This window comes from Leucoraja erinacea, chromosome 31 (genome assembly GCF_028641065.1).
Source record: "Leucoraja erinacea ecotype New England chromosome 31, Leri_hhj_1, whole genome shotgun sequence".
NCBI lineage: Eukaryota > Metazoa > Chordata > Chondrichthyes > Rajiformes > Rajidae > Leucoraja > Leucoraja erinaceus.
This window is the reverse complement of record NC_073407.1, coordinates 12737644-12750583: the sequence shown is the minus strand read 5'-3', so window position 1 is coordinate 12750583 and position 12940 is coordinate 12737644. Positions and strand designations below refer to the sequence as shown.

Sequence of the window (12940 nt, the reverse complement as noted above, 5' to 3'; positions counted from 1 at the left end):
TCATCTGCAAATTTGCTTATGTTACTTTTAATCCCTTCATCTAAATCATTAATATATATTGTAAATAGCTGCGGTCCCATTACCGAGCCTTGCCGTACCCCACCAGTCACTGCCTGCCATTCTGAAAGAGACCCGTTAATCCCTACTATTTGTTTCCTGTCTGCCAAACAATTTTCTATCCATGTCAGCACCAGGGGCGGAAAACCGGGGGGGGGACAGAGGGGACACGTCCCCCCCCCCCCATGTTTTGAGAGGTGGGGGACATCACCCCCAAGTTTTTGTGATCCCGATTTTAAAATCGACGTTTTTAGCGCTGGATTGAGCCTCCGAAGCCTCGCGCGTGTGTATGAGTGTGCGCATGCGCGCGTGGCCGCCAAAAAATTGTGTACCCCGTCCCCTCCATGTTTTGATAGTGAGTTCCGTTCTTGGTCAGCACTACCCCCAATACCACGTACCCTAATTATGCCCACTAATCTCCTATGTGGGACCTTATCAAAGGTTTCTGAAAGTCCAGGTACACTACATCCACTGGCTCTCCCTTGTCCATTTTCCTAGTTACATCCTCAAAAAAATTCCAGAAGATTACTCAAGCATGAATTCCCCTTCGTAAATCCATGCTGACTCGGACGGATCCTGTTACTGCTTTCCAAATGTGCCGCTATTTCATCTTTTATAATTGACTCCAGCATCTTCCCCACTACGAATGTCAGGCTAACTGATCTATAATTCCCTATTTTCTCTCTCCCGCCTTTCTTTAAAAGGTGGGATAACATTAGCTACCCTCCAATCCACAGGAACTGATCCTGAATCTATAGAACATTGGAAAATGATCACCAATGCATCCACGATTTCTAGAGCCACATCCTTAAGTACTCTGGGATGCACACCATCAGGCCCTTGGGATTTATCAGCCTTCAGTCCCATCAGTCTACCCAACATCATTTCCTGCCTAATGTGAATTTCCTTCAGTTCCTCTTTCACCCCAGGTCCTCTGGTCACTAGTACATCTGAGAGATTATTTGTATCTTCCTGAGTGAAGACAGATCCAAAGTACCTATTGAACTCGTCTGCCCAGAAAGGTAAACATTTTACAGAAAAGTTTGAGATTAAGCATCTGCTCTATGGCAAACCCAACTTGGGGTATCACTTATCTGTTTTACACAAAATGCTAAAAGTTTTATGGTTTGTTGCTTCAGGTGAAAGATATAGTGTTAATGAAAAATACTTTTAAGAATACTTTTCTCATGTGTTTTTTTAATTTTCTTTCAGCTATGGAGGAATGTTAAGTGCGTACATAAGAATTAAATATCCTAATATTGTGCAAGGTGCTCTGGCATCAAGTGCACCTGTGGTGTCTGCTGCTAACATAGGAGATAACCGGCAGTTTTTTCATGATGTGACTAAAGTGAGTATGTGCAAATAAGTTTGTGCCTTTCCCATTGTTCTGAGACAAGTGTTGAGTTTTTTTTTGAAAAGCCTACTTGTTGCAGAACATAGAACACAGAAAAGGACAACAGAGGAACAGGCCCTCCTGTCCATTATGTTCGTGCCAAACATAATGCCAATTTACTCTCCCTGCATGTTGTTTGTAATCCCTGCATATTCATGCGCCCATCTAAAAGCCTCTTAAATGTTACAGTTGTTCAGGGTATCTACTTCCATTATTATCCCAGGCAGTGCATTATAGGCATCCACTACTCCAAGTACAAACAAAACTAGCTGTTCATATCTTTACAGTTCCCCCTTCTGACCTTGACCCTCTAGTCTTCGACATTCCCACCCTGGGGAAAAAAAAGCTCTGACTGCCTACCCTATCTATGCCTCTCATAATTCACCTCCGTCATCCTGACCATGGTCTACATCCCACCCCAGGCAGATGTCCATCTAGAACTGGAGGAGCTGCGCGCCGTGGTCAACAAACACCAGTCAGCGTACCCCGAAGCCTTTACGAACATAGCCGGGGACTTCAACAAAGCCAGCATGAAGAAATCACTCCCTAACTACCACCAACACATTTTCTGCAGCACCAGAAGATAAAACACATTTGACGGCTGTTATACGACCATCAGCGAAGCTTATCGCTCCATTCCTTGCCCTCACTTCGTGAAATCTTTTGCAATGCTGAAATAATGCTATTCACTTTCCTGAATTCCCTAGCTCCTGCGATTTCTCCACAGTAACTACTGAAGAGAAATATTCATTTAAGACAACGCCATCTCCAGGTGACTGCATTGATCCTTGAGGAAACCTATTCTCTACCAAGATACCCATTTGCTTTGAATATATTGACAGAATCTCTTAGATTTCTCCTTTACTTTGTCTGCCAAAGCTACCTAGTCCACTTTTTGCTTATTAAAAACAATGCATAGGAGATATTTCTTGGCCTTGCCATACATTGAAAACAGAAAATAAAGTCCAAATGTGTAAATCTGGAGAGAGTTATTTAATGCATTAGGAAACAGATCTATACAATGTGAGTAAAGGGCCAACGAGTGGCAGCCTATTTTTGTTTATACATTTCACAGGCAATGCAGCCAATGCCTGCAATATCAGGATATTGATATAACCTGTGAATGTCTTGAGTTCTACCAGAGTGGTGAGATTCTGGTACTTTATTGCATTGTGGATGAAGTAGCAATCTAGTGGGAGCTTGCTGCTGGGCACAGTCATATAATTCTGGCAGGGATGGGAGGATAGTTAGAAAGTGAGAAAACATATAGAATTGTGGAGGATTTACGACACAGAATGAGGTCAATCTGTCCATTGTGCCCATGCCAGATATCAGTCCCAATGCAAGCCACTATCACCACAAATTATAGGTACAGAGGTTTAGCCTGAACTACCTGATAAAATAATGAATTCCAACCACCCTCTGGAAAAAAATATTTCACATCACTTGCCTCATCTACTAATCATTTTAAACATGTTTCTCCTTGGCAGTTGATGCCTCTGCTAAGGGAAATAGAATCTTCCTAATCTATCTATATATATCATATCCTAATAACGATAAAACTCTGATCTTGGATGTGTGTATGTGTATTTATTTATTCGTTTGTGTGTTTTCACATCTATTCGAAAAAACGACATGCAAACGGGAAAGTTTTTACATATTCTGGTAGTACGAAATCGGCTAACCTGAACATTTTGTGCTATATTTCTTGAGATTAACAAAAAATGTTCACAAATCCTAACAAAACACCTGTTTTCCGCTGATGACGTGACAATGGATCTGCCTGCCTGCTGTTTGCTCGCGCTGTGACTGACGTCACCTCCCACCCCTCCCTCCTCCCCTATTGTTCAAAAGTTGCCGTGTCGACTGAAGACCAAAGATCATAGCTGAAGACTGCGTCGGCCCAACCGGCGCTCGCTCGCCTGCTCGCGCCTTGGCTCGGGTCTCTCCCCCTCCCCTCTATCCCCCTCCCTCTCTCTCCCCTCCCCCCCCCCCCCTCGGCTCGGCCCCCTTTCTCTCCCCTCTCTCTCCCCCATTCTCTCTCTCCCTCCCACTCTTCTCCTCTCCCTCTCTCTCTCCTCCTCTCCTCTCCTTCCCCTCTCTCTCCCTCCCCTCCCTCCCTTATTTCTCCCTCTCTCCCCTCCCCTTCCCCCTTCTCCCCTCTCCCTCTTCTCTCTCTCTCACCCTCTCTCCTCGTTATATCTCTCTCGTCTCTCTCTCCCTCTCTCTATTTCTTTCTCTCTCTCCCTCCTCTCTCACCATTCCCCTCTCCCCCCTCTCTCTCTCTCCCCCCTCTCTCTCTCCCCCCCTCCCTCCCCCTCTCCCCCCCCTCCCCCCCCCCCCCCCCCCTCGGCTCGCCCCAGGCCTCCCCTCCTCTCTCCCCCCTCTCTCTCTAACCCCCACCATCTCTCTTACCCCCTCTCTCTCCCCCCCCTCCCTTTCCCCCCGCCTGTGAGTTGGGGAGCTATGCGCGTGGATAGGGCGGGGATGAAAAGGAGCGAATGAATAATATTAATATATCAAGGGGGGTGGTTAGTGTGTGTGGGTGGGAGGTGGTTAGTGTGTGTGTGTGGGGGGTGGTTAGTGTGTGTGTGTGGCGCCGCAGGCCGCCCCCTGCCCCCGCTACCGCGCGTTCAGGGGATGGGCCCCAACGGGTCCCACTTGGTCTAGTAACTATTAAAACTCTGATCTTGTATGTGTATATGTGTGTATAATCACATCTTCTCGAAAAAACAACGCGCTGACGGTAAAATTATTACATATTCCGATAGAGATATTCCCCCTGTAGACCAAAATTGCCTTATCTGAAAAATGTATGCTTTATTTCTCCAGTTATTAATGAAAATGTTCAAAAATCTGTAAGGACTTTGAAAAAAACCCCACCTTGCTCACGCTGCGAGTGACACTGAGGGGCGGGCTGAATCCGCGCTGAGGATCCGAGGCCTGGGCGCTGAGCCTGTCTCAGAGTCCGACGGCTGCTGCTCCTTCGGGCATGCAAGGAGGGAAAGGAGCGGCACCCTCGAGATCCTGGGGACGCGAGGAGGGAAAGTGGGGTGATTGAGGGAGAGATGTTAGGGGGGTAGGGAGGGAGAGGGGGGAAGTGCGGGAGCGAGGAGAGGAGGGAGAGTGGGGGAGGAGGGGAAAATAGAGGGAGAGGAGGCCATTGGGGGAGGTGAGGGATAGTAGGGGGGGTAGGGAGAGGTGAGGAGTGGGGGTGGAGGGGATAGAGATAAGGGGGTAGGGAGGGGAGAAGAGTTATGGAGGGAGAAGTGAGGGAGGGATAGGGGGAGGGGAGGAGGAAGGGAAAGAAGAGGGAGGGTGAAGAGGAGGGAGGAAGTGCTGGGAGATGAGGAAATGAGCCGTGCCTTCGCAGTTTGGGGCTATGGGTGAGTGGTGGAATATTGCGTTGGAATGGGTTGCGTTGGGGGAACAGGTGAGTGGTGGAATATTACATTGGGGAACGGGTTGCATTGGGGGACCAGGCCTTCCGTGTGACAGGGACCTAACGGGTCCCACTTAGTCTAGTTACTAATAAAGGAAACCCATTTTTTGTGCCATTTTATTCGCTGTGTTACAATGCCTTCCCTCATTTTAGGGTCCGTGAACATATACCTCAAGTTCCATCTATTCCTCCACACCCCTCGACATCAGCTGATTTATTGTGCTCATTGGACTTTTCTGTTGCAGTTGCAGTTATTTCACGCTTTACATTGCAATTCTCCAGATTGAATTCTACTTTTCTGCCCTACTGATGTCTTACTGAAACCCCAAACATTTTTCATCAGTGATCAGTTTTTATATCCGCAAACTTTATATTATGTTCTGTGCAGCTAAGTTAAATTTCATAAAATATGATTAAGCGATGTAATGCAATATTTGGAAATCTTGCAGAGAAAGGTAGGGCAGAATCATTTTGGTTTCAAAGTCTTGTTACAGCTACAAATTATTTATGATATTCAGAGATTTAGAAAAATTGTTTTTTTTTATCATTATTAAATAAAAAGTGAAAAAACCCAGAAATACTTGCAAATCAAATCAAAAACATTAAAGTAACTAATTTAAAAAATCACTGTTTGCACCTGTATCCTGGAAAAGGAATTTAAACTTAACGTAGTTCTTAAATTTCTGAAGAAATCGAATTTGGACAATTGATTGCTCAGAAATACTATTAACAACTTAACATTTGGACGCAAAAGAATTAATAGAATCAAACCAGAATGATCAAGAGAATTTGGAAAACAAAAATCATTTAGAATTTAAACTTTTCATTTATTCATATATTTAAATGTTTATTCATTTTAATTTCATATTCCACAAAATATCATATCTTGTGATTGAGTGTTTAAATTTAAGCCGGTTTTGGGTTTATAAAATCGACACCAGCTTTCTGCCGGATTATTACATCATCAGTTTTGGTTAGAATGCAAACAAATTATCTTAGAAAGCATCCACTATAATATATGAAAAGAATTGTTGATGAATATAGATGATATTAGAGGGATTTTCTTTATTTTCTTCCATGAATTCCTAGGATTTGCTTGATTTCACATTAATTTTCCTTATTTTAATTCCATTGAATCCTGAGGATTTTTATTCTATTGGTTTATTATTCTTATTATGAGTATTATTATTATTTCCAGATGTTTTCTTCCAGCTACCCATGCTCGGCACTATCGTGGAGGACAAAGTCCAAGCGTACTTTTTTGGCTTTTTATTGATGCTGAGAAGTGCCAACCCAACCTTCAACGGTGGGGCCCTGCATGGGAGCAAGACTTTGTTCACAAATACTGTGGTGTAGGGGTGGGGCGAGACATAACAAACCTATGAAACAGCATTTGACACATGGATAATTCAACTTCTTAGGTCAGAAGCTATTGAATGTTTTTCTGAATGCCCTCGATCAAGGGAAAATAGTTGAGAATGATTACTATTCTAAAAGGTAAATCAACTTTAGAAACATAGAAAATAGGTGCAGGAGGAGGCCATTCGGCCCTTCGAGCCAGCACCGCCATTCATTGTGATCATGGCTGATCGTCCCCAATCAATAACCCGTGCCTGCCTTCTCCCCATATCCCTTGATTCCACTAGCCCCTAGAGCTCTATCTAACTCTCTCTTAAATCCATCCAGTGATTTGGCCTCCACTGCCCTCTGTGGCAGGAAATTACACAAATTCATAACTCTTTCTTCTCACCTCAGTCTTAAATGGCCTCCTCTCTATTCTAAGACTGTGGCCCCTGGTTCTGGACTCGCCCAACATTGGGAACATTTTTCCTGCATCTAGCTTGTCCCGTCCTTTTATCTATATCACTAAAAGTCTGATCTTGACCGCTTTTGGCCCACTGTGGCGCGATTTCCGAGAGAACGCCGCCGCTTACGGCCGTCATTTCTAGCCACCTCCCTCAGAGCCCCCCTCTGCCTTCTGGGACCAGAGGATATTTCCCATCAATGAAAAATGAAAGAGATATTAATGTTTTTACAAAATCCCCCATTCTCTCTGCTGCCCCCACTGGCGGCAGGGGGAGGGACTATAAAACCCAGAGGTGTTGTGCCTCACTCAGTCTCTGCCAGACCCAGGAAGCGAGAGGGTCACGGCTCTGAACTGCGAATAACACTGAATGCACATCTACTCCACGGTGACTCCCCTCGATGCGGCTGTAAAGTGGCTTCAGCCCTTTTTTTAAAGTTTGTGTTCGCAAAATGAATTTTGGTTGTCGGGTGGCTGCAGCCCAATTGTTTGCCTTGTTTTTTTTTAAAGTTTGTGTTCACAAAATGAATTTTGGTTGTCCGGTGGCTGCAGCCCAATAGTTTGCCTCGCCTTTTTTACAAGTTTGTGTTCACAAAATGAATTTTGGTTGTCGGGTGGCTGCACCCCAATTGTTTGCCTTGGCTTGGCTTTTAAAATCATTGCAACAGTTGGATGACAGCACAAGAATCCATTCGGCCCACAATGTCTATACTAGTCCTCTGGAAACCAGTACCTTCGGCCCGCAACACCCATACTAGCGCAACAGACAGCCCCCCCCCCCCCACCCCCCCACTGGCGAGCAATATTGGAATTGGTGGAGAGGTGGAATATTGCGTTGGTGACCAGCTCTCCCTTGTGATGCTGGGACCCAACGGGTCTAGTAATTTTATATGTTTCTATAAGATCACCCCCTCATCCATCTAAACTCCAGTGAATACAAGCCTAGTCTTTTCAATCTTTCCTCATATGACAGTCCCGCCATCCCAAGGATCAATCTCGTGAACCTACGCTGCACTGACTCAATCACAAGGATGTCCTTCCTCAAATTAGGAGACCAAAACTGTACGCAATACTCCAAATGTGGTCTTACCAGAGCCCTATACAACTGCAGAACCTCTCTACTATACTGAAATCCTCTTGTTATGAAGGCCAACATTCCATTAGCTTTTTTCACTGCCTGCTGTACCTGCACGCCAACTTTCAGAGACCAGTGTACAAGGACACCCAGGTCTAGCTGTACACCCCCTCCCCCTTACCTAACCTAACCCCATTGTGATAATAATCTGCCCCCTTGTTTTTGCCACCAAAGTGGATAACCTCACATTTATATTATACTGCATCTGTCACACATCTGCCTACTCACTTAACCTGTCCAGGTCACCCTGCAACCTCCTAACATCCTCTTCACAGTTCACACTGAAACCCAGCTTTGTGTCATCTGCAAACTTGCTAGTGTTGGTCCTAATTCCCTCTTCCAAATCATTAATATATATGGTAAACAGAGCTCTTAAATACTTAAGAACAAATATATACATAATTATGCACAAATTATTAATAAATTGGCCAAGACCTGATGCCACATTTGTCCAACAGACGTGCTGGAGAATTATTTTAACTTGAAGCCTGAAATTCATAAGGTTTTTCTTTAAGAATTCAGGAAACCCTTCCTTTTTTTCTAAGAATCGCTATAATTGGAAACATTCTACCAGATATTTTTAATATCATGTGTTTTGCTCATTTGCACACATTGTCTCTGCCTTTGGGTAAGAAATCAGCAAGTTTGATCTTCACTCTAGAAATGCAGCACATGACCCAGATTGTCTCTTTGGGTGCAAGATCAAAAAGTGATATCTTAATTGCCTTATAAAATATCCCTTGGCATTAATAGCCAAGCAGGATATTTTTCTGGAGAGTTAAAACAACATGTATCTTTCAATGAGAAGGAAACAAAGAGCTGGAGTAAATCAGCAGGCCAAGCAGCATCTATGGAGAACATGGATAGGTGATGTTCCGGGTCGAGATCTTTGGTCAGTCTTCACATGTTTCATAACTCTTCATGACTACGTGTTTCTACATGTATCTTTCAACCATTGGCATCAGCTGACCAGTTGCACAATTCAGGGTTGTAGGATCTCCCTGTTCATATTGTCCTGTGCATTTAGACACTAAATACGAATGACTGTATATAAAATTGTTTGTAGTCGTATTTTGGGAAGGGCTTAAAAATTGTGTTCCTTTTTATTTTTAATTTATAACTCGAGTTTTGAATTTGCTATAACTCGGTAGTATGCATTAGATGATTTAAATTATCTTTTGATCAGGATTTTGAGCGTAATTCACCTGATTGTGTTTCAAAAATCCGACAAGCTTTCCAGGAGGTAGAAAAGTATGCACAGCAACAAGGTATGGGAACAACTTGTTAAAATAAATTTCAAATGTGCCTGAAACACAAGATATATCATAGAGTCATACAGTTTGGAAACAGACCTTTCAGCCCAACTTGCACACACCGACCAACATGTCCCATCTACACCAGTCCCACTTGCCGGCCTTTGGACTATATGCCTCTAAACCTGTCCTATCCATGTACCTGTCTAATTGCTCCTTAAACATTGCAATAGTCTTTGTCTCAACTACCACTGGTGGCAGCTCGTTCCATACACCCACTCACCATCAAATTTTCTCTGCACCCTTTCCAACTTAACATCTTTCCTATAAAATGGTGCCCAGAACTGAACACGACAAATGCCAACATTTTATACAATTGCACATGACCTCCCAACTTCTATACTCAATACTCTGACGGATAAAGGCCAATGTGCCAAAAACTTTTTTGACCACCCTATCTACCTCTGACACCATTTTTAAGGAACTATGTACTTGCACTCATAGTTCCCTCTGCTCTACAACAGTTCCCTGAGCCCTACCATTCACTGTGTAGGTCCTGCCCCTGTTAGACTTTCCAAAATGCAACACCCCACATTTCTATGTATTAAATTCCATCAAACATTCCTCAGCCCACCTGATCAAAGTCCTGCTGCAATTTATGACAACCATCTTCACTATCTGCAATCTTACCCATTTTTGTGTCATTCCAGATATTTGGTCAACTTTCAATTCTGAACATCACAGGAAATATAAAGATATATGCAGGAGCTAACAAGCATTTTGTAGCTACGTGCTATTTAGGAAAAAACCTCGAGTAGGTTTCCTATATCCTATAACATCGTCGGTTGCTAAAGGCACTTGTGTGATCTGGTGCCAAATGATTCCAGTCTTGAAAGGAAGGATTTCATTGTTCTTGATTTGCATTTATTATTCTAAATTCTAATTTTGAAAGTAATTTACTTAATTTTTCACCAAAACTGCAATAACCAAACACACTTTTCAGAAAAATTGGGAATGTTCTGTAATTAACTAGAACCCCCCCCCCCCCCCCCACTAAATAATGTTTTGACATAAGTATTATTACTGACCCTATTTTTTACCTCATTGATATGCATTAGTATTTTGCATGAGTATAGTTGCAGTCTATCTCCAATTTGCAAACTTGAGTCATACGCTAGTCTGATGTTTACATTTTCTAGCATTACGATGAGTAATAAAGAAATGACCGGTTATAAGTTGTGCCATGAGGAAATCACGTGTTGAATTTTCTGTCTTCTAAATACTTGTTTTATAGCATGGACCAAAATGGCCAATAAACTATCTCTGTGTAAGCCATTGAAATCCAAAAAAGAACTTGATCAACTATATAGATGGGCTCGAAATGCTTTTACATATTTAGCAATGTTCAACTATCCATACAAAACTGAATTGGGATTACATTTCCCAGCAAACCCAGTGGATGTAAGTATCCTAGTTTTCCTGGACAATGAGCTTTTTGAATAACAGATAAATATTCCTGTGATCCTGTTCGCACCCATCTCTCCCAATATCTTGTCCCTCTAACTGCCTCTTCCCCCGCCCTCACACCCCCAATCTCTCTCCAGCTATATTAATCCCTCTGGCTATCGCTCTTGTCACTTACTCCACCCTTCTGCCAACCAAACCCCCCTCACTTGTACCCACCTTACACTTGCCAGACTTTGTACTTTTCAAGCTTTCTCCCCCCCCCCCCCCCCCCCCCCCCCCCCCCAAATACAATCGGACCGAAGACAGGTCCTGACCCGAAACACCATTTTTCTGCTGTCTCCACGGGCTGCTTGTCCCACTGGGTTGTTCAGCACTATCAGTTTTGCTAAAGTAATTTCAGAATGGCTCGTGTATTTGTCCTTCCTCAATATGTTATCGACGTTAACTGTATTTTTTTAAAATTAATCAGCACTATGATAAGCTTTAACTGCACACCTCCCATTGGTTATTTTGTGTAATTAAAATTCTGTATGTAAAAATATATATATTTATGTTTTTGAAAATACGTAGATATACCCAGATTAATGTTACTATTAATTTTCATAGGTTGCGTGCCACTATATTCTGAAGAAGAATGATTATGTTGCAGGCCTACTATCTATATTAGGTAAGTATCCACTAAAATATGCATTAATAATTATCTGTACCGGGAATTAAGTGGGAGTAGCAAAGATTGATATCCTCATTGACTCATTTGTAAGAGTTTGTTAACATACATTGCTGGTTTATAATATTATTTATCCTTTTCAAATGAAAAAAAGTCAACGTATCTAGATTGTCATATTTACAATAATGAGTAGCAACCTTCATTGTTAATTGGTAAAATGTTAATATATATGCAAGTAGGGTGTCAAAGACCTGTTAATTAATTGATGTAAAACGTTTTTTAGAGGTTTCCACGTGGTGAGTGATCGGTTGACAATGAAAACAATAGTTTTCTCTGAATGGTATTGAACTGTGATTTATAGTACTTTGAAAAATAAATCCTACTTTTGCTGCGATTGGCATGGTAACTGATACTCAAAATTAACTCAGGCGACGCGGAGAATTCTTCATGAAGTTCAAACCTTTATTTGCAAATCGATTATTTGGAACACTCAAAGAGTAAATCACTTGACCACCCCAGACAAAGAGCTGTTTCTTTTTATGGCATGTTTAACTCTGTATGTCCCACCCCCAGTACATTTCCATATCCAATCACTTGCAGACATTCCCTTATTGATATCTCTTACCTGCATCTAGTTTTTTGAAGTGCGTAGTTAGCAGTCGGATTATGCTCAGTGAAGCATTCACATATTATTTTTGCTTGAAATAAAGTCACAAACTAAACATATTCACCAATCGACATGATATATACCACAATGACATGCAGCAAATTTATAATACAGTATATGCAGTATCTCAACTCTTTTTACACGTTGCAATGAATGCAATTTCTATTATTTCTTTCCACTTCCACACAAAAATGTGGTTAGATTATTCAGCGTATGATCAACCTCGGTTGAGACCAAGCGCAGGCTTGGCGATCGCTTCGCACAACACCACTCAGTTCGCAATAACCAACCTGATCTCCAGGTGGCTCAGCACTTCAACTCCCCCTCCTATTCCGAATCCGACCTTTCTGTCCTGGGCCTCCTCCATGGCCAGAGTGAGGCCCACTGCAGCGGTATGAACATTGCAGCGGTATTACACCCCAGCGGTATGAACATTGCCTTCGCCAATTTCATGTAGTCCTTGTTTTCTCCCTCCTTCCCCTCCCATTCCCAGCTCTCCCACAGCCTACTATCTCAGCCTCTTTGTTTCTTTTTCTCGTCCTCCCCCCACCCCGACATCAGTCTGAAGAAGGGTCTCGACCCAAAACATCGCCTATTCCTTCACTCCAAAGATGCTGCCTCACCCGCGGATTTTCTCCAGCTTTTTTGGCCACCAACGGGATCCCAGCACTGGCCACATCTTCCCATCTCCTCCCCTGTCGGCTTTTTGCAGAGACCGCTCACTCCGTAATTCCCTGGTCAATTCGTCCCTTCCCATACAAACCACCCCCTTTCCTGGCACTTTCCCTTGCAACCGCAGGAAATGCTACACTTGTCGCTTTACCTCCCCCCTTGACTCCATTCAAGGACCCAAGCAGTCTTTCCAGGTGCGGCCGAGGTTCACCTGCACCTCCTCCAACCTCATCTATTGCATCCGCTGTTCTAGGTGTCAGCTGCTCTACATCGGTGAGACCAAGCGTAGGCTTGGCCATCGCTTCGCCCAACACCTCCGCTCGGTTCACAATAACCAACCTGATCTCCCGGTGGCTCAGCACTTCACCTCCCCCTCCCATTCC

The 12940-nt window shown here is 43.3% G+C and overlaps 1 protein-coding gene across 1 annotated transcript in view; it reads left to right on the top strand.

The window, feature by feature from the left end:
• LOC129711931 (uncharacterized) overlaps window positions 1-12940 on the top strand; it is a 54771-nt gene that overhangs the window by 22428 nt on the left and 19403 nt on the right. Inside the window, exons 4-7 of the mRNA XM_055659957.1 lie at window positions 1270-1405; window positions 9018-9099; window positions 10379-10545; window positions 11158-11218. Of these exons, the coding sequence (XP_055515932.1) occupies window positions 1270-1405; window positions 9018-9099; window positions 10379-10545; window positions 11158-11218 (446 nt within the window). The remainder of the gene's footprint in view (window positions 1-1269; window positions 1406-9017; window positions 9100-10378; window positions 10546-11157; window positions 11219-12940) is intronic.